This window comes from Triticum urartu, chromosome 5A (genome assembly GCF_056163025.1).
Source record: "Triticum urartu cultivar PI428250 chromosome 5A, HENAU_Tu73, whole genome shotgun sequence".
Lineage (NCBI taxonomy): Eukaryota > Viridiplantae > Streptophyta > Magnoliopsida > Poales > Poaceae > Triticum > Triticum urartu.
This window is the reverse complement of record NC_141877.1, coordinates 361506491-361530040: the sequence shown is the minus strand read 5'-3', so window position 1 is coordinate 361530040 and position 23550 is coordinate 361506491. Positions and strand designations below refer to the sequence as shown.

At 48.4% G+C, this 23550-nt stretch overlaps 2 protein-coding genes and 1 long non-coding RNA gene across 5 annotated transcripts; all 3 read left to right on the top strand.

Moving 5' to 3' along the window:
* The first annotated feature begins 1047 nt into the window (after nucleotides 1-1047).
* On the top strand, nucleotides 1048-2114 carry LOC147971394 (uncharacterized). The gene is made up of 3 exons (XM_087522770.1): nucleotides 1048-1201; nucleotides 1321-1399; nucleotides 1497-2114. Exons 1-3 carry the CDS (start codon nucleotides 1193-1195, stop codon nucleotides 1883-1885), a joined length of 477 nt encoding a protein of 158 aa, XP_087378896.1. The 5' UTR covers nucleotides 1048-1192; the 3' UTR covers nucleotides 1886-2114.
* Nucleotides 2115-4355: 2241 nt separating this feature from the next.
* CPSUFE (chloroplast sulfur E) lies at nucleotides 4356-7558 on the top strand. 3 transcript variants are annotated; one of them, XR_007283936.2, is made up of 3 exons: nucleotides 4356-5564; nucleotides 6761-6938; nucleotides 7107-7558. XR_007283936.2 is itself a non-coding variant. In XM_048673928.2 (2 exons), the coding sequence occupies exon 1, from the start codon at nucleotides 4494-4496 to the stop codon at nucleotides 5562-5564; it is 1071 nt and encodes a 356-aa protein (XP_048529885.1). In that variant the 5' UTR covers nucleotides 4356-4493; the 3' UTR covers nucleotides 7230-7558. The 3 variants fall into 3 exon arrangements, 2 of the variants coding, with proteins under 2 accessions (XP_048529885.1, XP_048529884.1); XM_048673928.2 differs by lacking the exon at nucleotides 6761-6938 and having other exon boundaries at nucleotides 7230-7558; XM_048673927.2 differs by lacking the exon at nucleotides 6761-6938 and having other exon boundaries at nucleotides 4362-5564.
* A 10007-nt stretch (nucleotides 7559-17565) lies between these two features.
* LOC125556007 (uncharacterized) lies at nucleotides 17566-23217 on the top strand. Its single transcript, XR_007304971.2, has 2 exons — nucleotides 17566-22517; nucleotides 22634-23217. It is a non-coding gene; the product is annotated as an uncharacterized LOC125556007 (long non-coding RNA).
* The last annotated feature ends 333 nt before the right edge of the window (nucleotides 23218-23550 follow it).

Here is a 23550-nt window from a genome sequence, read left to right as displayed (position 1 = left end):
GTTCACCACAAGACCACTATGTGCGAGTTCAGCTGTTTGTGACTCTTACAAGCTTAGCAACGCCTCCGCAGTCGATCGAGTCTCGGCGAAAATCAGCGAATAGCGAATGACGGTGAAACAGAAATACTCTTAAGTTTGTCACAGAATGCATCATCCACGCTAATGTTTTGCTACATTTGTCTTCTTCTTTTTGTATGCTCTCTGAATCTTCACAGGGGTTCGCTGGTGACAAACGTAAGTTTCAGGCGTGCAAATTTGATTGCAAAACATGATGTATGGGGTCACAATTGCACCAAACCGGAGGGTAGCTAGGAAACCATGATTTCACGCCACCTTCACCTCTGACCTCTCTTTTTTTTCACTTGACGGCACATCTCTTTCACCCCACCTTGAGTGCCAGAGGAGCCTACCGCTAACCAGAGAAAAAACGCACACAGCAGCATCCAAATCACAGCATAATAATGTATGCTGAACATGCCACTCGACCGCCCAGCACAGTTGTCACTGCACATATCAAACACTTCTATGATCGATCAAGGACGAAAATTGTCACTGGTCTCTTTCTTGGAATGACTTTCCTAACAAATCTCCCTGGACGAACTAGTCACCACAATGACGCTAACCATTAAAAGAGTTCCATGATGAGCTCCTAAGTACGTAGGACCTCCATATTCGATAAGCTCGACAGACTGAATCTGCTAGTGCCAGCAGATCTCTGAGGAAGATCTTTTCTGCTTCTCTCTCTACTACACTAGTAGTAGTATACATGTCACTGACCAAGCCAGACATGTCTTTCGTCTGGACCAAGTTAATGTGTGGAAGAAACTTGGGCCAAACTAGCTAGTAGCACCGACCGGAGCCTACCAGCCAATCACTCGACGCTGTGCTTCCGGGAACAGCAGCGCCGGGTCCATGGTGAGCTGGGCGTTTGGCACAGTGCCAGGCATGCCAATTATTCTCCCACCATTTTGTTGGCTGATTGGTAGTTTGTTCCATTTGTTAGCTTTCTGTCTCTATAGCCTTCCGCGCTGCTTCCCTCTGACCCTCTCCCCCTCCTTTCTGTGTCGTCTACTCTCTGTCTGCATATAAATAGGGCCGGGGTATCTTGCTGCTGATAAGACGCAGAAGCTCATCCAACTCTACTGTCAAGCTAGACAAGACTAGAGCTCGTGTGAAACATTGTCCAAGCAAGATGGTTAAGGTTGGTTGCTAATCTGCAAACCTTTTACCAATTTAGCTCGTCGTGTTCTAGCTACGAGTGTTAGTGTTTATCGCTCAGTTTTGTGCGTCGATCTGACCGTGTTTCGCTCTGTGTTGCAGCAAAAGATTGTTCTCAAGTTGCCGTTGGACGGCGAGAGGAACAGGAGGAAGGCCTTCAAGGCCGCCGTTGGCATGGCAGGTACGAAGAAGAAGCCACTGATCATGACTACCACCTGTTTAAATTATCTTCTTCTCTTCGTTGGTTCTCAGGGAGAGGTGGTGAATGAATTCTGCAGGCGTGACATCCGCGACGTTGGAGGGGGACAAGATCATCATCCTCGGCGACGGCGTCGACCCAATCGCGCTGACGACGATGCTCCGGCGCAGCCTAGGCAAAGCCGAGCTCGTCAGCGTGTCGTCCGGCGACGACAAGAAGAAAGATGGCGGCTACGGCTATGGCGGCTACGGCTACGGCGGAGAAAAGAAGAAGGACGGCTACGGCTACGGTGGAGCTGACGGCGGCGGCGGCAAGGACTCCAAGGGTAACGGCGGTTACCATCAGAACGCGGTGACGCCGATTCCCTACCCGGCGTACCAGCAGTACAACGCCATGCCGTCCTACCCTGCTTACGCCTACGCTCCGTATCAGCAACAGCAACAGGATCCCGGCTGCAGCATAATGTAAGCTAAGCTGCTAAGGTGCCGACGAGAAGAGCTCGGGGAGACTCAAGCTTTCATCTCAAAATAAGTTCAGGACAAGCTTATAAATCCTGAACTGATCAAGCGAGCTACGATGAAGCAAGAGATGCGCTGGCTGCTTGAGCTGCACGTACATGTACATAGCTTGTGGAATCATCTGGAATGGTTGTCTGTAAATTCAGGGTTTCAGTTCAGAGTGTACTAGTGTTGTGGTTTGTGCAAGATTGGAAAAGGGTGGACAGAATAAATGGAACAGAGAGATGCATGCTGCGCAAAAGCACACTGAATTTTTAAGAAAGAAAAAACTTCCAATATATTCATGGCAGTACAAGAACACCAGATGTAATAAAGAAACATTCACGTCCGGAGATCACCTAGTGACGACCACAAACACTGAAATGAGTTGGAGGCGTACCGCCGTCATCGCCCCTCCCTCACCTAAGCCGGACAATTATTATAGTAGACAGTTGAAAAGTCATCGTGCTAAGCCCCCAAGACCAGTGCACCAGAAGCAACCGTTACTGATGAAGAAAAGTGTAGATTGAAAGAATCCAACCTGCAGACACATGAAACGAAGATTGGATCCAAGCAAATTCATCAAAGACACGCACCGATTGAATTGCGCGAGATCCGTCAGAGACACACCTCCACAAGGGCTAGGTGAGGAGAAACTTGTCCCATCTCCAGGGAGCCTCCACGGCCTCACCTTACTAAGGAGGACACCATACCCTAAATAAACTTAGAAATACCTAAAAACGGAGCAGGAATCCTAAACCTTTTTCTTTGGAGAGGATGTGGCGGCTGCGTAAAGCGACATGTTAAAAGCACATTAGAATTATATCTAAGACATGAAGAACCTAATGAAACTTTGTAGCAGCTGCAGCATTAGCTATATGTAAGTTGCATTTTTTATCTATTTGAGTCGATTGATCTGCGAAGAAGACAATGTGCAACCTCGAGACCAAAGACGATGGTGTCGTAGCGAGTACAAGGAGGCACGGGGAGACCGGCGAGGACGCAGACGACATTGCATGTGGAGGGCAACCCAAAGGTTGACTGGTTTGGGAGGGGGGAGGAAGGTGCGGGTTCGCCGGATAAATCTGCTGCTCGGGGAAGGTTTGGAGGGATAGTAGGCGGCGATGGCCTGATGAGGGCGGGAATGAAGTGAGAGGGAGAGGAAATCAATTAACCTGATTTTTTTTTCTCAACGCATGACGTATAGTCTGTTTTTGAGGGGAGGGGGGCGGGAATGAAGTGAGAGGGAGAGGAATATTTTTTTATATGTAAAATAGTAATATTATTTTTTAGACGATGTAAAAGGAATCTTGTTTTTTAGGGGTATTTTTTTTTCGGGGCAACAGGACGCGGATCAAAGTTGAGCCTGGTCCAATATAAAAAGCAGGCCAAACCTGCTAGGCTATGCTTCACATGAAGGGCCTGTCGATCAAGCGAACCTCGCGTTACCCAAACGTAGGGGTCCGAAAAAGTTGGATCGCTCGAGGTGATCAAGGAGGCGACTAGGGGTCCCTTGCGCGCCGCCGGTAACGCCGCTGGTTCCCTCTCTCCGTCGGCCGCTTCGGTGGCGGAAGGGAGGGGGAACCTCGGTCTGTTCACTAGGCTGGTGTGTGGTAGGGTTAGGGTTAAGGGAGACGCTGCCGAGGCTGTTGGGATGGTGTCGCGTCGGAATAAGTTTCTCTGGGCTCCGTTCGCGGTCAGGTGAGGCTTTTGGCTTTGTCTAGGAGCCAGCGGTGTTGGGGATCCCCGGATCTCATCGAGGTCGCGGACTATGGTGATTGGAGGTCCATCGGCACTGGCCGTTCGGATCCTCAGATGGGCGATGGAGGTAGGGAGACGAAGACCTTTCTTCTTCCTTGTTGGTACGATTTGCTGCTGCTGTTCTTCTCCTTCCTCTGCGCTGATGCTGGTGGGAGATCCTGCTTTGCCCGGGTGGATGTCCCGGCCGCGGTGCTGGACCGGTCGGATGACTCGAGTTCTCTTCCTTCCGGAAGGGACACTTTTCGCGGTACTCAAAGCCAAAGATGGCGACGACTGTTGCAGGTGTGTTGGATTGATGTCCATGCCTTCTCAGCGCTGATGTCAAGAAAGGAGAAAGCAACGTGGCGGCAATTGTATCGTAGTCGAAGATGATGACCTGTTTGCAACTGGTTGCATATCCTTCTGCTGCAGGGGTTTTCTTTTAAAATTCAGGGATAATGACACAGGGCTCCGGAGATTTTCTTGTGTTATGGTTGTCTTAGGGTACTTTAGGTATTCATGGTCCTTTATTTTTGCGTTTCAGTGTGCTCGTAAGGGTCACCTACTCTGTACTGATTCGTGATTTGAATAAACAATTTCTAAAAGAAGAAAAAAAACATGAAGGGCCTGTCTCCATGCGCACGCGCACATTCGTGAACAGCCACGTCGATTGATTCCATGGCCTAGACCTTTTCTTCCATCTCCAGGAGAAGAACAAAATCAAATCAAAGAGAGAAAGAAAAGCTATTGGCCTCTCCAATTTCCGGACGCCGGGGCAAGAGAAGAAACCCAACCCGACCTCTGATTCCCCAATCGCCACCCCTCCTCCGCCGCCACCCATGGCGTCCGCGGCCGCCACCTCCGCCCCGCTCCGCCTCCTCTCCTCCTCGCCCCTCTCCAGGCCGCTCCTGTCCAGGCCCCACCTGCTCACCCTCTCCCGCCCCGTCTCCTTCCAGCGCCTCGCCGCCAGGTCCGCCGCCTCCCCGACCCCCTCCACCTCCTCCTCCGCCCCCGCCCCCGTCGACCCGGCGCAGCTCCCCCCGGCGCTCAGGGACATCATCGCGCTCTTCCAGTCCGTGCCCGACGAGCGCACCCGCTACAAGCAGCTCCTCGCCTACGCCGCCCGCCTGCCGCCCATGGACCCGGCGCTCAAGTCCGACGCCAACCGCGTCCGGGGCTGCGTCTCCCAGGTCTGGGTCCACGCCGCGCCGGAGGCGGAGGCCCCCGGCTGCGTCAGCTTCCAGGCCGACTCCGACGCGCAGCTCACCAAGGGCCTCGCCGCGCTGCTCGTGCTCGGCCTCTCCGGCGCGCCCGCCAGGGACGTCGCCATGGTGCCCGTCGAGTTCATCGAGATGCTCGGGATCAGGCAGAGCCTCTCGCCCTCCCGGAACAGCGGCCTGCTCAACATGATCAACCTCATGAAGCTCAAGGCGCTGGAAATCGCTGCGGGCCAGGAGGTGACTGGCGGCCAAGAAATCCGCCAGGAGCGTACTGAAACGCCTGCCGTGGAGAAGGAGGAGCCTCAGTTTGAGGCTTTCGGTGGGCAAGCGCATGAGAGTTCAGAGGCGGAGAGGCCTGAGGAGGAGGAATTCGAGGAGGAACTGGCTGCTGTTGTGGAAGGAAATGGCAGCCTTGGAGGTGGGAGGAAGGAGAGGATAAGGGATAGTTTGGAGAGAGGGCTTTCACCACTGGAGCTCAAGATTGAGGACATCTCGTATCAACACAGTGGGCATGCCGGGGTAGCAGGTAGCGATGGAGAGACGCATTTCAATGTGCGGGTGGTGTCCAAGGAGTTTGAGGGGAAGAGCATGCTCAAGAGACACAGGGCTGTGTATGATCTCCTGCAGGATGAGCTCAAGAGTGGGCTGCACGCGCTGTCCATCGATGCAAAGACACCATCTGAAGTCTAGGTATTGCATACAGCGTGATGCTGCACATGAGGTTCATTTTTGTCACATTGTAGATTTCTCTAGGATAGTACTTCTCACTTGCTGAGACTCTTCTTTTTTCACATTTCTCATTGGCTTAAAGATACATCACATATGATATTTGTTGTGCCAGCAGCGGATGATGGTATCCGGGTATACTAAACATAATTTTCTTCAGTGCTTAAACTTTCATGATGCTAATAATATTGAATGCAATGGTTCTCCTCACCACCCAATTACATAACATATACATTACATGATTCCAGTTCTTTGAGTGTTGAGTGGTATTATTATCTAAATCCTAAGCATCAACTAATCCAGCCACTCATCCTAGTTCCTTGGGTTCAACTTGTCCTCCTTGATGCCGTAGCCTGGAAATCAGATGTATAGGTATCCAAGCTGTGACAGGTTATCAACTTAAATACAATTTATGCCTGAAATAGGGAAAATATAAAATTAACTACAATAGAATCTGTTTATCCTCGGTGGTGGTTATCTGGATCATAAAGTTTAAATAAATTCATAACACCATGGACACTGCTGCCTCCAGCAAGTGCCTCGTGCAAATTTATTCCAGACACAGATTATGTTTCTCTTATCTGGACTATGCAGAAATGATATACTTAATTATAATTAACTTTAGAACTCAGAACTACCGATTCAGACATAAGGATGTTTCAGTAATTGGTTGGTTGCCGGTTCAGAATGAATGTAGTTTCTAAAGAACTGTGTAGTCTTTGTCTTTCTCCTCATGTCCTCTCCTACAACTATCCTGTGACCAGTTCATTTCATCGGAAATCCTGTATCCAGCTATGCCTATAGGACCAAAATTAGCTCAGTGTCTGTGACTCGATTTGCCAGACTGTAGCATGATTGCAATTCCACTGAAATTATTAGCCAGATGTTCCTTAAAATCGGGTCATATTTCGTTCCACAATGTAGTGCATATTAGGTTTTCTAGAGTCAAACATGTCTATGTCTGACCAAATTTATAAGATAAACTATCGACACCTAAAAGATTTGACTAGAGAAAAATTGATATAAAAGTGCACACTAGGTGTCTATTATGCTGCATATTAGGTTCATCATCAAGATACATCCACTTTACCTTCTATGTCAATTTTTCTCTAAATGTAGTGTGTCAAAATATTTGTTAATTTGATCAACCACGACAATAGGCAGAGCTAGTGAGCACATGAAGAAGGTGGGCAAGGAAGAGAAGAAAGATTTGACTAGAAGCAGTCTTCCATCATAAGACAAAAAGTCAAACAACCAGCTAATCTTCTTTCAATCCCTTTGCATGAGAACAGTGAAATCCTCAATCCTTGGCTTGTCCAGACTCATGGGCAGACCTAGGTAAGTGAAAGGGAAGGTTCCCTGCGAGCATCCCAGAGCGCCTAATCATGACACTTTGAACATTAAATGGAACAAGCACGTATTTGTTGTAGTTAACCTTTAATCCAGTGTGGGAGGCAAAGTGCATGGGAAGAAATTTAGCTTATATGACTTGCATTTCTTATGCAGTTAAAACCAAGATGGTGTCATCGACATATTGCATCACTGATAATCAGTTCTTGAGGATGATTGTAAAATTACTTTGATGGGTTGGTGGTGATCCATAGCTTCATTGCATATTGACTGTACCAGGTTAGCAGCAAGGACAATGAGCAGAGGAGAAAGGGGGTCTCCTTCTCTAACTCCTATGGAACTCATTGAGCAATATAGCAGGAGTGCCTTATTTGAAGATCATGTGTATCCAAATGAGCCATCCAGGGCCAAAATCTTTAGCTTTGAGAATATCCACGATGGTATTGTGCTCAATAAGATCAACAACTTTTTCAAAACTTGACTTAACCACCAGGATCTGTTTCTTGGAGTGATGGCATTGGGATATATATGTTCATAAGCCCAGACCAAGCAGTTTTGAATGGTTATCTTGATAAAATCGTATTCATTAATGTGGACCAATTTGAGAATGACCTTCTACAATCTATTAGCTAGGATTTTGGTAATGTTCTTTATGGAGCAATTTAACAGATATATGGGTCCAAGTCATTAGCATCAAGGGTGATGGAGGAATTAATGCTCCAGATGTTCACTTTTCCTTAGTAAAAATCCTCAATAAGGTTGTAAAAATCCTAGCAAATAATGTTCCAACAATCCTTGATGAATGCACCATTGAAACCATCTGGTGACGGGGCTTTATCGGAGGGAAGCTGCATAACCACATCATAAATTCCTTTTTTTGGTGAAAGGGGCATCAAGATCTTGTAGATTATCCACCCTTTGCACCAAATATTTCAAATCAAGCATGGAACAAGTGGGAAAATATTTTTTTTTTGCGGGAGAACAAGTGGGAAAGGATTGTCTAATATATCTTTGAAAGCCCTCCACAAGGTCATGATGCTCATTGCCAAATCATTTTGCAACATGGAAATGTGATTCTACCTATATTTAATAGTGGCTTTGCCATGAAAGAACTTTGTGTTCTCATCACCTATTTTAACCCATTTGATAGTGGCTTTCTACTTCAAACTAGTCAATGTGTACGTGCAATGCACGTTAATTTGGAAGTATATTAAGTGCATGCGGATATTAAGTAGGATATTATTTGTGTGTTATTATATGATTAGCACTATATTTGGCATGAAATTAACTGCACGCTTAACGTGTTGAGCGTTCGATATTGAAGCAATCTAGGTCGTTGGATTGACATGTTTTGATGGCTGAGATTAATTGGATCTCCCCTTTTGGGTTTTTTTATATTGATATAGATAGATTGTCTAGCAAGAACATAGCTTGAGAAGGGGAATTTGATTATATCTCTACCATTAAGCTTAATGGTTGTAAGGTTCTTGTATTCCTCTATGGTGTCCCATAATAGTTTTTTTTGCAGCTTTGATAGTATTAGTTAAATTTGAAAGACCTTTGGGCCAAAAATTTCAGGTCCTTTCTTCGGCTTTGCACTATTGGTTTCCTCAACTTCCTACTCCTAAATCCTCTTAACAACCTCCTTAAAAACATGATACTCAAGCTAGAAGTTTTAAAATACGAAAATATTGGATTTTGGGATATTGGTATGTTGGGGAATGCAGTATTTTAAAAAAATTCCTACACACACGCAAGATCCATCTAGGTGATGCATATCAACGAGAGGGGAGAGTGCTGTCCACGTACCCTCGTAGACTGTAAGCAGAAGCGTTATGACAACGTGGTTGATGTAGTCGTACGTCTTCACGATCCGACCGATCCTAGCAGTGAAGATACGGCACCTCCGCGATCTGCACACGTTCAGCTCGGTGATGTCCCATGAACTCTAGATCCAGCTGAGGTCGGGGGAGAGTTTCGTCAGCACGACGGCGTGGTGACGGTGATGATGAAGCTACCGGCGCAGGGCTTCACCTAGGCACTGCAACGATATGATCGAGGTGGAAATCTGTGGAGGGGGCACCGCACACGGCTAAGACAATTATCAACTTGTGTGTCTATGGGGTGCCCCCTCCCTCGTATATCAAGGAGTGGAGGAGGGGAGGGCCGGTCCTCTCTATGGTACGCCCCAAGGAGGATTCCTACTCCTAGTAGGAGTAGGTTTCCCCTTTCCCTAGTTGGGGTAGGAGAAGGAAGGGGAAGAGGGAGAGAAGGAAAGAGGAGGGCGCCGCCCCCTCCCTAGTCCAATTCGGACCAGCCCATAGAGAGCGCGTAGCCACCCCTTGAGGCCCTTCTCTCCTTTCCCGTATGGACCATTAAGGCCCATTACTTCCCCGGCGAATTTCCGTAACTCTCCGGTACTCCGAAAAATACCCGAATCACTCGGAACCTTTCCGATGTCCGAATATAGCCTTCCAATATATCGATCTTTACGTCTCGACCATTTCGGGACTCCTCGTCATGTCCATGATCTCATCTGGGACTCCGAACAACTTTCGGTACATCAAATCACATAACTCATAATGCAAATCGTCATCGAACGTTAAGCATGCGGACCCTACGGGTTCGAGAACTATGTAGACATGACCGAGACACATCTCCAGTCAATAACCAATAGCGGAACCTGGATGCTCATATTGGCTCCTACATATTCTACGAAGATCTTTTTCGGTCAAATCGCATAACAACATACATTGTTCCCTTTGTCATCGGTATGTTACTTGCCCGAGATTCGATCGTCGGTATTATCATACCTAGTTCAATCTCGTTACCGGCAAGTCTCTTTACTCGTTCCGTAATGCATCATCCCGCAACTAAGTCATTAGTCACATTGTTTGCAAGGCTCATAGTGATGTACATTACCGAGAGGGCCTAGAGATACCTCTCTGATAGACGGAGTGACAAATCCTAATCTCGATCTATGCCAACTCAACAAACACCATCGGAGACACCTTTAGAGCATCTTTATAGTTACCCAGTTATGTTTTGACGTTTGATAGCACACTAAGTGTTCCTCCGGTATTCGGGGGTTGCATAATCTCATAGTCATAGTGTTGGGGATATAGCTATTAGTTATGACCCGCCCAGGAGGGGCCGGGTCAGCCCCAATGGCGGGTTACAAAGGAAGCCTAGTAAACATTAAGATGATAGTTTATCAAATCTTACAGAAGGCCGAAAAGGCCTAGAGGCGGCTTAAGGCCCAATATTGTAAACCGCCGTATGTAAGGAAAGACTTGTAAAGAAAGGCATGTAAAAGAAGTCACCGAGCCGGACACGATTTATGAGCCGGCCGGGACTCTGTAGGCCACCAGGCGTCAACCCGTGTATATAAGGGGACAACCCGGTGGCGGCTTAGGGCAAGAAACAAGAGATCGATAACCAAGCCGACGAGTTAGCCTCTTGGTGATCGAAACCTCAGCAATACCAAACACAACTAGATATAGGCTTTTACCTTCATCGTAAGGGGCCGAACTAGTATAAAAACCTCCCGTGTCCTTCGTCCCGATTAACCCCTTTAAGCTTCCTAGTTGTGATGGCCCTACGACTAAGTCCTTCCACTAGGACATCTGCCGTGACAATTCCACGATAGTTGGCGCCCACCGTGGGGCCAGTGCACGATGGATTTGAGTTCTTGAAGGGCAACTTCGAAGGGCTCAAGGGATACGCTGTGGGTCGGATGACCAAGAGTCATCGCGGCAAGCTCTACATCGACGACGAAGGCTGGGGCCCCGAGGCCGGCTCAATTGAGTACGGGTACCGGGTCCCCTTCAGCGGAATTCATGTCTTCATCGGCCGGATCAGCGAGTCAGGCCCTGAGCTGGACGTCCACACCAACCTCGCCGAGACGGCTCAGCGCGCGAGGACCACCCGTGTTCAATCTGTCGTGAAGCATGCTTTCGTAGGCTGCGTCCACGACGGTGAAAACTCTGAAGGATCGGTGGATGGCGGTGAGACGGCCGTCTGTTCTGACACTGCATCATCAACGGGCGAGACAGACTCTTTGTATCAGCTGCAAGACGGCATGCTCGGGGGCTGTTCCAATGGCAGCAGTATTCCGGACCCCCTTGAGCCGCCGAATTGGGCCGGAGTCTTCATGGCAGGAACACAGCCCGGGCAGAACTCCACAGCAGCAGCGGCAACAACTACCGGGTCGGCCGCAGCTGGGTCAGGAGACCCTGCGCGCCCCCGGCTCAGATTCTAATGGACCTCATGGATAAACTGACGACTCTGTTGACTGCCGTGGTAGAGCCGGCAGATAAAGCCCAGCATGACGCAGAGGTGGCACGCGTACGTGAGGAGATGGTACAAGCTAAGGAAAATCTAGCAGCAGAGGAGGTCAGGATGGCAGCGGAGCAGGCGGCTTTGGACGTTCGTGCTCAACAGCTCCAAGCAGAGACTTTCCGGCTCTCGGTGGATCTGAATGCGTCAAACGAGGTCATGAGAAGAAGGCATCAGAAAACTCAGTCACGTCTACCTCTGACGCTCGATCCTAGGAACCTTTTTCATACACCCGAAGCTGGGACAAGCAACCAGCCGGAGGCAAATCGGATCTCAACACCCGGGGCGCCGGTTCAACCGTGCGCCATGGAACCACCTCGTGTACATACCGCTCCATCTCATTATGTACCAACGACGCCGGGTCACTTCTCCAATCCCTTGGAAAACCTCATTGCAGCATCGGCTCGTTTGGCGGCTCTCCCGATGGAAGGTGATTCGCCGGCGGCGGTCGAAACGCGAAGGGTGAGAGAACTTCTTCAAACAGCTCTGGCACAGCAGGATGCGTATTCCTACAGTAGATACCTGATCCATTCAACTCCCCGCCCGAGCCGGAGCCCAAGCTACAGTAGGCATATAGATTCAGCTGACATGTCAAGCAATGCTCAACACCGCAACCGGCCACACAGGTATGAGCCGGGGCAGGCTGGAGCCCTTAACTTGGCGGATCAGGAGAGGATCCGACAAGAGGCTGAGCAAGCGGTTCAACTGGCAACAGAGCAGGCGGCTCATCAGACTTTTCCGGCTTATCCAGCAACCTCGGTCAAGGCAGGAGTGTCCACAAGAACCAGAGGTGTACCTTGCCTGGTGCCGGCCATACGTAATGAGTGTTTGCCAAAAGACTTCAAGGGGCCTCGTAAGGTGCCTAATTACACGGCCGACTTGTAGCCTGGGGCTTGGATTGAGAGTTATGAGATGGCTATGGAGTTGTTGGAGGTCAGCGACGCATCAATGGCTAAGTATTTCACTATGATGTTGGATGAAACAACTCGTACTTGGCTGAAGGGGTTGCCACCCAATTCTATCGGCTCACGGGGGGAATTGAAGGCCCGGTTCATCCAGAACTTCAAGGACACGTGTAAACAGCCTATGTCGATTGTGGACCTAACTAATTGTAAACAAGAGGACGGTGAATCTACAACCCATTGGGTGCGCCGGGTCAAGGAGATAATACATTCGTCTGATAAGATAGATGCAGGCTTAGCAGTCTTGATGTTGGAGAAAAACTGCCGTTTTGAACCTCTGAAGCAGAAGTTGGGGCGGCTCAAGCGTGACTGCAATGACATGGGCTAGTTGATGGCGGCTCTCGTCAAGTATGCTGATTCTGATAGTACCAAGGATCCGGTGTCTGACGAAGAAAAGACAGCGAAGGGAAAGAAGAACGACAACATCAAGGTGAAAGAACATGCGGTGCCCCCATGTTTGGTTTTGGTAATTGATGACAATCTCTATGGACTAATGTTTGCCTTGAGTTATATTTGAAGGTTTTGTCCATAGGCTTTTCTTGGAGTACATGTGTTGGGTTCAAGGAGAGTTTGTGCCGACCAAGGTGCTATTCAAGGAATTACCTAAAGATTGGTCTTGTGAGAGGTTGATCAAGACTAAGTCAAGAGTGAATCAAGTTGATCAACTCACAAAGCGCAGAAGATGTACCGAGAGGGATCAAGTGATCCCATGGTATGGTAAGAATTGTCAATTACGCTTTGTGTACTAACCCATGGTCTTCGTGAGAGTTCTTTGTGGGGTTAGGTTGCGGTGTGCAAGTTCAAGTGGAGCATCAAAAAGAGATCAAATGCTTGAAGCTTGCCGTCCTTTGTGGTGATAATGGACTTGTGAAGATGTGCGGAAGAGTGGCTCACCCATAGTGGAGTATGGGGGAGCAATCAACTAGTCTTCATCGAGTCAACACAATCAAGAAAGGTGGTCCAACTTGAGGGAGTCAAGATTGTCATCATCTAGTTCAAGTGGACCATGTGCAAGGCAAAGGTTTGCCCTTGATAGGTTTTTTATTTTACCGGTCTCATGATGGCAGTTGGGAGACCGGGTTATAGGATCGATTGCCGTACTATCAAGGGGGGCTCTCGATGAGTAGCTTGATCGTATCGTCCGTAGAGATCTCAAACCATTGCATCCTTGCATCATATTTCTTGGTTCTTGTTTGGTTCTCTTTGTGAGTCTTAGAGCTTATGGTCATCTTGATGACAAGCTTGAGTTCATCGAAAACGGAGTTCGCATGCATCTTCTATGATGTTTTCGATGTTGGAGGTTTTGCCGATTCTTCTCGGTTGGAGGTTTCACTCCTCTTTTTGTTAGGCATACCTCCCCTGCCTCTTCTTACTATTACCAGTCGCTGTTTTGATGCTACTCGTCGTCTTGTTTCCAACAAGCTTGAGTTTGCTCAATTCGGAGCTCATATGCAGAAGTTATGGCAGTTCTTGTTTTCTTGGAAGTGGTTTTTGTCTGGTCCCAGCGGTAGTACCACGAGCCCCAGCGGTAGTACCGCTTGGAGCTCTCAGCCGTTGTACCGCTACTTCCGGGCGGTGGTACCGCCATCTTGCTCAGCAAAGACTTGGGCGGTTGTTCCGGCCAGGCACCGCCCAAGTACCGATCAGGCCTTTGTTTTGATGCGGTACTCGGGCGGTGGTGGCCCGGTTGGTCCGGTCGTACCGGTACCACCGGTGTCCGGAGCGGTTCTACCGCTCAGGACTTAGCCGCCCGAGCGCTCAAGGCCATGCGGTTGCACCGGCCCGGTACCGCTCGACTACCGCACTCAGGGGTGACTCCCTTCTGTTCCTATGCGGTGGTTGAGCGGTGGCTGGGCGGTTGCTCCGGTTGTTCTTCTCAACCGGTGCTACCGCCTGGTCGCCCGGTTGTACCGCCTTGTAGGGTTCTGCACGTATACTGTGAGTCCCGGTTGTACCGGGACCAGGAGCGGTAGTACCGCTCATGTGCGGGCTGAGCACATAACGGTTGGATTTCCCCCCTCCTATAAAAGGGGGTCTTCTTCCCCAATGAACCCTATCTCTTGAGCTCGTGTTCTTCCCCCATTGTTGACCTTCTTCGAGCTTGCTAACTCTCAATCCCTCCATGGATTCTTGCTAGTTTTTGAGGGAAAAGAGAAGGAGATCTAGATCCACATTTCCACCAATCACTTTCTCCTCTATGTGAGGGGAACCCCTTGGATCTAGATCTTGGAGTTCTTGGTGTTCTCTTTCTTGTTCTTCCTCTCATTTTCCTCCCTAGCATTAGTTGCTTCGGTGGGATTTGAGAGAGAAGGACTTGGGCACTCCGTGTGCCCTTGCCATTGCATTTGGTGCATCGGTTTGAGTTCTCCACGTGATACGTGGAAGTTACAAGTTGAGAAGCTTATTACTTTTGAGTGCTTGGTACCCTTGAGCTTGTTCCTCTTGGGTGCTTGGGTGCCCTAGACGGTTGTTGGTGTTCGGAGCTCAATCATTGTGGTGCAAAGCTCCGGGCAAGCGTCGGGGTCTCCAATTAGGTTGTGGAGATCGCCCCGAGCAATTTGACGGGTACCGGTGACCGCCCCCAAGGGTTGCCATTTGTACGGGTTCGGTGACCGCCCTCAAGGGTCCCTTAGTGGAATCACGGCATCTTGCATTGTGCGAGAGCGTGAGGAGATTACGGTGGCCCTAGTGGCTTCTTGGGGAGCATTGTGCCTCCACACCGCTCCAAACGGAGATTAACATCCACAAGGGTGTGAACTTCGGGATACATCGTCGTCTCCGCGTGCCTCGGTTATCTCTTACCCGAGCCCCTTTACTTATGCACTTTACTTTGTGATAGCCATATTGTTTCTTGTCATATATCTTGCTATCACATAGTTGCTTATCTTGCTTAGCATAAGTTGTTGGTGCACATAAGTGAGCCTAGTTGTTTTAGGTTTTGTGCTTGACAAATTAACCGCTAGGTTTATTCCGCATTTGTTAAAGCCTAAACCGTAATTATTTTAAAACGCCTATTCACCCCCCCTCTAGGCGACATCCATGATCTTTCACAAGGGTTACCAGCATAACCCGGCAAATCAAGGAGGTAATAAACGTAAGGCTGATGAATTTGTCGCTAACACCAATGCGCAGGGCGGCAATCAACGGCGCAAGGGCAGGCAACCCCCTCGGTCGGGCGGGTCAGGTCCTACCCTTGAGCAACTATTGAATGAACCTTGTCCAAGACACGGCACCCGGGAGAAGCCAGCCACCCACCTGTGGAAGGATTGTACAATCATGAAGGCGTTTAAAAATTCAAATGCATTCGATGGAGGTCACGACCTAGGCGGCGGTTCAGGTGGGGGCGGTTTTCATGGCCCGGGCCCCGGATCCGGTGGAGGAGGATTCCACGGTCAGGGCCATCCTAGTAACCAAGGAGGATATAATCCACAACCCGGCCAAAGTAATCAGCAGCAACAGTCCGGATATCAGAGCAACCCAAAACAGCTGAATAGTGGGCAATACCATGTGTTCACTACTAGTTTATGTAAGAGGGACCAGAAGCTTCACAAGAGGGCCGTCAATGCCGTTGAGCCAGCGATTCCATGCTACTTACGTTGGTCAGAGCAGCCTATTGTGTGGAGCAGAGAGGATCACCCACCCCGGGTTGATAATCTGGGTCACTTGGCCTTGGTAGTGGCGCCTCAGGTTGGTGGATATAAATTCACTAAGGTACTCATGGATAGAGGCAGCAGCATCAACATCCTCTACTATGAGACGTTCCGTCGGATGGGGTTGACTGATAAGAGTCTTAAGCAATCCAACACTGTTTTTCACGGTGTGGTACCTGGCAAGTCGGTATACCCAGTTGGTAAGATTGAACTGGAAGTAGCCTTTGGGGATGAGTATGACTACAGAGCAGAAAAATTAACCTTTGAGGTGGTTAAGATCAAAAGCTCATATCATGCTCTGTTTGGACGGCCGGCTTATGCCAAGTTCATGGCTCGGCCGTGTTATGTGTATTTGCAGCTCAAGATGCCAGGTTATAAGGGCACCATTACAGTACATGAAAGCCGGAAAATAGTCTTGGAGTGTGAAGAAGGTGATGCTGCCTATGCTGAGTCTGTTTGTACAACAGAGGAGTTAAAGTTTTATAAGGATCATGTTGACCCGGCAGACATGACGTCTTTAAAGAAACCAACAACGGAGCATGAGCCGGTGTTGAAGTTCAAATCAGCTGATGACACCAAGATGGTTGACTTTATGCCTGGCGACTCATCCAAGCAGTTCATCATCAGTGCAAACTTGGATCCGAAATAGGAAAGCACGCTTATTGAGTTCATCCGTGAGAACCATGACATCTTTGCATGGAAACCTTCCGACATGCCGGGTGTCCCGAGGGAACTCGCTGAGCACACTCTCAATATTGATCCAAAGTTTAAACCTGTTAGACAGTTTCTCCGACGGTTCAATGAAGAAAGGCGCAAGGCCATTGGAGAAGAGGTGGACCGGCTCTTGGCGGCCGGGTTCATTGTGGAAGTCTTTCACCCAGAGTGGTTAGCCAACCCGGTGCTTGTACTCAAAAAGAACGACGCCTCGCGTATGTGTGTGGATTACACCGATTTAAACAAGGCTTGTCCGGCTGACCCTTTTGCCCTCCCCCGTATTGATCAGATCATCGATGCTACGGCGGGTTGCGCACGTTTGAGTTTCTTGGATGCTTATTCAGGTTATCATCAGATCAAGATGGTAGTCAAAGATTAGGAGAAGATAATTTTTATCGCTCCGTTTGGAGATTTCTGCTATGTGTCTATGCCTTTTGGGCTTAAGAGTTCCCAGGCGACTTACCAACGGTGTGTGCAGAATTGTCTTCACAATCAGATTGGGCATAATGTTCATGCTTATGTGGATGATATAGTGGTAAAATCTAGGAAGGAGGAAACCTTGGTCGCAGATCTGAAAGAGACCTTTGATAACCTCCGGATCTACAAAATGATACTTAACCCGGCTAAGTGTGTTTTTAGAGTTCCAGCCGGCAAGCTTTTGGGTTTTTTGGTGTCCAACCGAGGTATTGAAGCTAACCCGGAGAAGATTAAGGCAATCACATCCCTGGCCAAACCAACATGCATCAATGACGTTCAATGGCTGGTGGGTCGTGTCGTGGAATTGTCACGGCAGATGTCCCAGTGTGAGGACTTAGTCGTGAGGCCAACGCATCTATGCAGTAGCTTGAAGGGGTTGATCGAAATCGAGAGACGCAACACAAGACAAGGATTTAGACAGCTTTGGGCCCCGGGAAACATCGTCCGGAATAGCCCTACATGTTGTTTGTGGCTAGATCTCATTATCCTCATGAGAGAGTCGCCGCATAAGCCGGCTCCCCCTTTGTGTCTAGCCCTAGAGATTGTTTCTTGTCCCTCTTTGGGGAGCCCTACCCCTCCTTATATATGTTGAAGGGGCGGTTTACATGTGGAGTCCTAATAGGACTAGGACTAGTCTATCCTTTCTCATAAGTTGAATACAAGTCCGGGTCTTGCTTCCTCGTAAAGGAAATATTCGTCATCCCTTTCCTCTTAAGCCGGCCCACCAGAGTATAAGCCGGCCTGCTAGGCATTGGGCCTTGTCGTCCGTCTGATCCGCCCGCCGGGTCTCCAGTGAGTCACAATGTCCAGGCGGGTCACATGTAAACCGCCATGTCCGGGCGGATCGCCAGTGAGTCGCCAAGCTCCAACCAGGTTTCTGGTGAGTCGCCAAGCTCCAGCCGGGTCATGATTCTGGCCGGGTCATACCGCGGGGTATATCCCCGACATTAGCCCCCAGTTTAATTTGGATTTATCCATGTTAAACTGATCCTGTAAAATAAACACAAGAACAAACTTGATAGTTTGTGCTCTGGGTTAAATATTTTCCTGAACCGGCACCTGATCATCTTTAAGTCCTTATCATTTCCTCCTGGATTCATACTCAAAGATCTTATAGCAAATCTCTTTTAACAGATATATCCAAACCTTGCCAATGCAAAAATCCAGATACTTCTTTTGAGAAATCCGGGTCAATAGGCCAGCTTCAGAGCCAATTTGCAGACATTGGTATCTTATAGAGAAATATTGTAATAAATAATCTACTTGAATCGGCTTCCAAAGCGCTGGCTTAAAAAATATTGGTCTTGAAAAACTCATCTGACTTTCAGCTGGCTTGTAGAACTTGCCGGTTTATCATTGCCAAAATATCCGGTTTGTAAATATTGATAGCACCGGGTCATAATTGTTGCCGACGCCGGGTCATAGTTATTGGTGACGACGGGTCAATCTGGTTTACTCAAAACTGAGAATTTGAAGATTTTTCTCCCTTATATCCATATTACCTGTAGCCCCCAAGTCTTGAGTAGAAACAAAGTGATGGCTTAAGACTTGCTTCAATATAAATACTGCCACTTTGAAGAAATCCATGTTGTTCATCTTAGTCATTAGTAAAGACTGAATACTCCATATATGTAACCCCCAAGTGCCGGGTTGTCATGCTTGCAGCAACCTGGGACTTGTAATTGCCTTATACTCATAAAAAAACTACAACCAGTGTAGCCCCCAAGGGTCGGGTCATTATGCAATAATGAGCAGGGACTTTATAAATATGATCATATAGACTTGAACAACAACGTGTAGCCCCCAAGGGCCGGCTCAATAAGATAATATTGAGCTGGGACTTTATATATATTTCTTTTGAAAAGAACATCATATGATGTAACCCTCATCATGGGGCTTGAACCCACGTCCACAAGGTTAAGAGCTTTGTGATTTACCAACTGAGCAGTGGACCCTTCAATATAATGGAATAAAACTTGTGTACCTTGAATTGTTGACAGGAACAATTGGTATCCCTCAAGGGCCGGCTCATTATGATGTGATGAGTCGGGTCTTCAATAAGGCCAGTAAAATTGTTTTTGCATTAGCCCCCAAGTGCCATGGTGCATGCTGGCAGTGACATGGGACTTGCATATTTGATATAATCTCAAACTGAATAATGTAGGCCCCAAGTGTCGGGTTGTAAGCCTGTAGCAACTCGGGACTATTCTTTCCATTGTAGAGTAAATCATATCCATTGATAAAATAATAGCCATTGCGCCAAAACGACTTTGAATACCTTATCTATTGACAAGTAAATCCGGAGTTTAAATACCCGGCAGCTCTTGGCCGATGGCGATTTAATATGCCTCCATTGTAAGCCAGAATTTTTATAACCCGTCGGCTTATAGCCTTTGAGAAAATCAAGAATTGATAACCCTTTTGAGACACCAATTTCAGTCTTTGATGATGGGCTGGAACTTAATCATTTATGTAAGTCATAGCTCTGCAAATCCTGCACAAAGTTTAAACAACATATGCCCTGGCGACTTAACGTCAAAAACCAGGGCGGGTAACTACTCAAATGTAGTCTTATCCTGCACATAAGTAAATCACAAGATCCCCTGGCGGTTTACCGCAGGGCGAATCATAATATCCCACATATAACCATTGTGATATTTAATTTGTACTGCCGGTTTACATGACCTGTGCAGTAAGGGTGATAACCCAATCCTTAGAAGCTAATACTTACAAATATATGATGATTGTCACATGCTGGTGACTTATTGTCCAAAGCCAAGTCGGGTTTAAACGAAACCACACTTATATGCTTCAGATATGAGCAAAAAGTATCAAAACCCAAAAGATTGTTTGCAAAAACTTAAACCAAATAAAAATCGAGGTTTCTGATTCGAATACGATCAGTAAACCGTTCCAAAGGGGTTAAGCTAGGATTCGAATACGATCATGTAGCCCCCAGTGGCTTTGGCGTTGGGCCGATCAAGAGGGTACCGACAGCTATGTTTTCTTTGGTTCGAATACGACCTATGTTTGAACAGGAAGCCCCCAAATGACCTTGCGAGGTTTTTAACGACCCTGATTCGAATACGATCCAAGTCGGACCCAAAAGGGGTTAAGCTATGATTCAGATACGATCAAGAAGCCCCCTAGTGAGTTTGGCTTTGCGCCGATCAAAAGGGTTACAACAGCTATGTTCTCTTTGGTTCGAATACGACCTATGTTTGAACAGGAAGCCCCCAAGTGACCATAATAAGGTAAGCCGTAAGACAGGATATCCATGTTTGAACCGCACATCATGGCGGCAAGTTCTCTTTGGCAACCTTTAATTTTTCTAAGAACTCAAATCTTGCGAGAGATTAATTCTTTTGAACCAGAACTTTGAACCAGATTTGAAAGCTTTTAAAACTTTGTGGGAGATAGATTGTCCTTGAGCCGGATGTTTGAACCAGATTTGAGAGCTTAAAAGCTTTGTAAGAGACAAATTTACCTTGAGCCAGATGTTTGAACCGGTTTTGAGAGCTTCAAAGCCTTGTAGGAGAGAGATGTCTCTTGAACCGGATTTTAAACCGGAATCTTTAATTTGAACCGGCAATTTTCTGACGGCCTTTAAACTTTCATCAATATGGCGGTGGCCTCCGGAACCGGGTTATCTTTCCCTCCAATGACCCGGAGTTCCCGAGTCATGTCATTGTAGCCCCCGAATCTCAAAACGACTCGAGGAGTTGGCTTGAGATTCTTCATATTTAACCGTGATATAAATCGGCATGAGTTTATCCAATAACTTAGTGATGTAATAATCCCTTTTTGCAGTGGACAATTTGTCCTGCATTGGAAAACTTGCAAGTCAGAGTAATTGCTCTTTTAAAGAAAGCAATATATAATATAAAAATATACTGAATGGATTTCACCTGATATGTTAAGCCAGAAATTATCCGCCGCGGAGTTGATGATCACTATGGTGAAGTTAAAACCAATCACGGGCGCATCGGCCATGGATGTAGACAGATGAGTCGGCCGAGCCATTGTAAACCGGTGCGGTCGAGCAAGTTGTCCTCCGCGTTGTAAGCCGGTGCGGACACATGAACCGGCCGCAAAGGTGGATGGGTGAGTCGTCCGTGGCGTTGTAAGGCGGCGTGGACGGGCGAGTCAGCCACGGTGTTGTAAGCCGGTGCGGGAGTCCGTTGAGTAAGGACGACCACCTGTGCCGAATGGTGTTGGCACGCCTCCATCTCTGATATTTTTCGGATGTTGATAGCAACTCATCTGAACATCTCCAGCTGATAATAGCCATACACGTGACCATACCATCAAGTACTACCAACGCGTATGGCATAGTAAGCCGTGCGGATGGGCGAGCCGGTAGCGGCGTTGTAAACCGGTGCGGACGAAAGAGTCGGCTGCGGCATTGGAAACGACACGGATGCCGGCAAGTCGGCCATGGGCATGGACAATGAGTCAGTCGCGTGTGTTGATATAACTGGAGCAGTGATTTTTCCATGTATGCGTCGAGTAGCATGGCACGGACGAACACGAGCGCAGAATAATACTGGCGCGCACTCCATATCCATAGCACCTTTGTGATGGACAATTATCCTGCATTTGAAACACACATATCAGATTAGCTTGTTTTTTGAAAAAAAAAATATGCGCTAAAATAGAGCGGACAAATATCACTTGGTATTTTTATATGTCAGGCGCGTATACTGGATAAGCACATTTTGTTCCGCGGATAACTCAACCTCGGAACCTGAACTATGCATGTGCTTGGTCCAGTGACTTGTGCCCAGCCTTTGGGTTTCTTCTGAATGCGTGATGGGTATCTCACACTTATTGCTCCAACAAAGGCAACTCGCGAGCCAGCGGCTCTCGACAGAGACAGGCCAAGGGGTGAGGGCGGCGACTTGCGGCAGCCCACACCAGCGGTGACTCGAGGTAGGAGCGGTGACTCGGCGCGGCAGCGACGTATGGCAAAAGCGGGTGAATGAGGTAAGCGCTCCTTGGGGACGAAGGCAGCGCGCTGACGGCTTAAGGCCGGGCCGGCAGAGGAAGAGCAAGGGCGCGGGCATGGGCGGTGAGCTGGCACGCGTGCACAGCAGCAGTAGTACTTTCAACTAGCACTCGTGGTAGGAGTAGCTGGTTTTGGTTTCAGTTTTCATGCGAACAATATTAGCAGCTATTACGCGGCAGCAGGCGACTTGGCAATTCAAGGCACAACAGCAGCCGAGGAAGGGTTGGAGTCGAGGGCGGCTTGGAGTTCAGGCCGCGGGGGCGAGGGCAACTCGGAACAGGCCGGCCCGGTGGTGAGTCAGCGAAGCGGGGGACCGCGACAGTGGTTTGAGGCAAGGCGGCTGTGAGCGGCTCGCAGCAGAGGCAAGCAGCAGAGGCAATTGATGTCGCGGTGGATCACGGGCGGCTCATGGCTTGAGGTGTATCTTCGTGTGATGAATAGTAGTACAAAAGTAGTACCTTAATTGATCTTTGACGTGAACACTTAACTAATCCTTGGTGGGTGAATTGCTTTTTCTTCACGTGGAGGAAACAGACGAGGCGATTCAGGCATGGCCAGGTCCGACGGCGCAGTCGAGCAGAGGCGAGCGGGCACAGCCGGCCAGCGTCGACGGGTCAATGGAGCTGCTGCTCAGGGCGTCTCAAGGCGGAAACAGAGTCCAGGCTCGGCGTGCTACAGCAAAGGGCGGCCTGGGCGGCGGCAGCTTGAAGCTCGGGTAAGGCAGGAACAAGTCCCCGGCGGCTCAAGAAAAAAAGTATGCGACGGCAACGATGACTTGGCGGCACGGCAGTGCGGGGGCTCTCCCACCGCAGCTGAAAACGGGCGGCTCAAGCAGAAATGGCGAAGCTCGGCTGAGCCGGCGGCGGGTTGAAGCACCGGTGCAGCGGGGGCCGCAACCGAGCGACCGTAGAGGCCCGTCCGGCGATAGCGGCTTAGAGACTAAAACTGAATCCGTATTCACCAAGGCTTGTAAGACGTGCGGTGATAGTTTGCCTCTGATCGATCTCTTCTTTCCTTGGTATTCACTTGTTGAACTCACGTAGTAGTTTTTTCTTCCTGGTAGATTCCTTGTGGGCATGTAGCAATCAAAGTTAACAAAGGAAAAACCGATTGGCTTCTGGTGACGGTTTCGACGACTCCTGTACGCGGTCACAGCGACTCGGCGAATCAGACAAAGCAACCGTAATTTGATGACTTCAATACGTACAGATGAAAATCCCCTTTGCACTTGGCTTTCTCGCAGCGATGAAGGGAAAAACTGATCCGGCCACGACAGATCGCCTGCTTGCATGCGACGGCACACACAGATTTTAATTTTCTTAGACCTTATAGATTATAAGAGCATGCTTGAATTCAAAGGACTATTTTTAGTCTGACTAAAAATAGTCTTTTTTAGAGGCTAAAGTTCTAAGCACCCCTGATTAAAAAGAGGCTATGACTAGTCTTGAGCC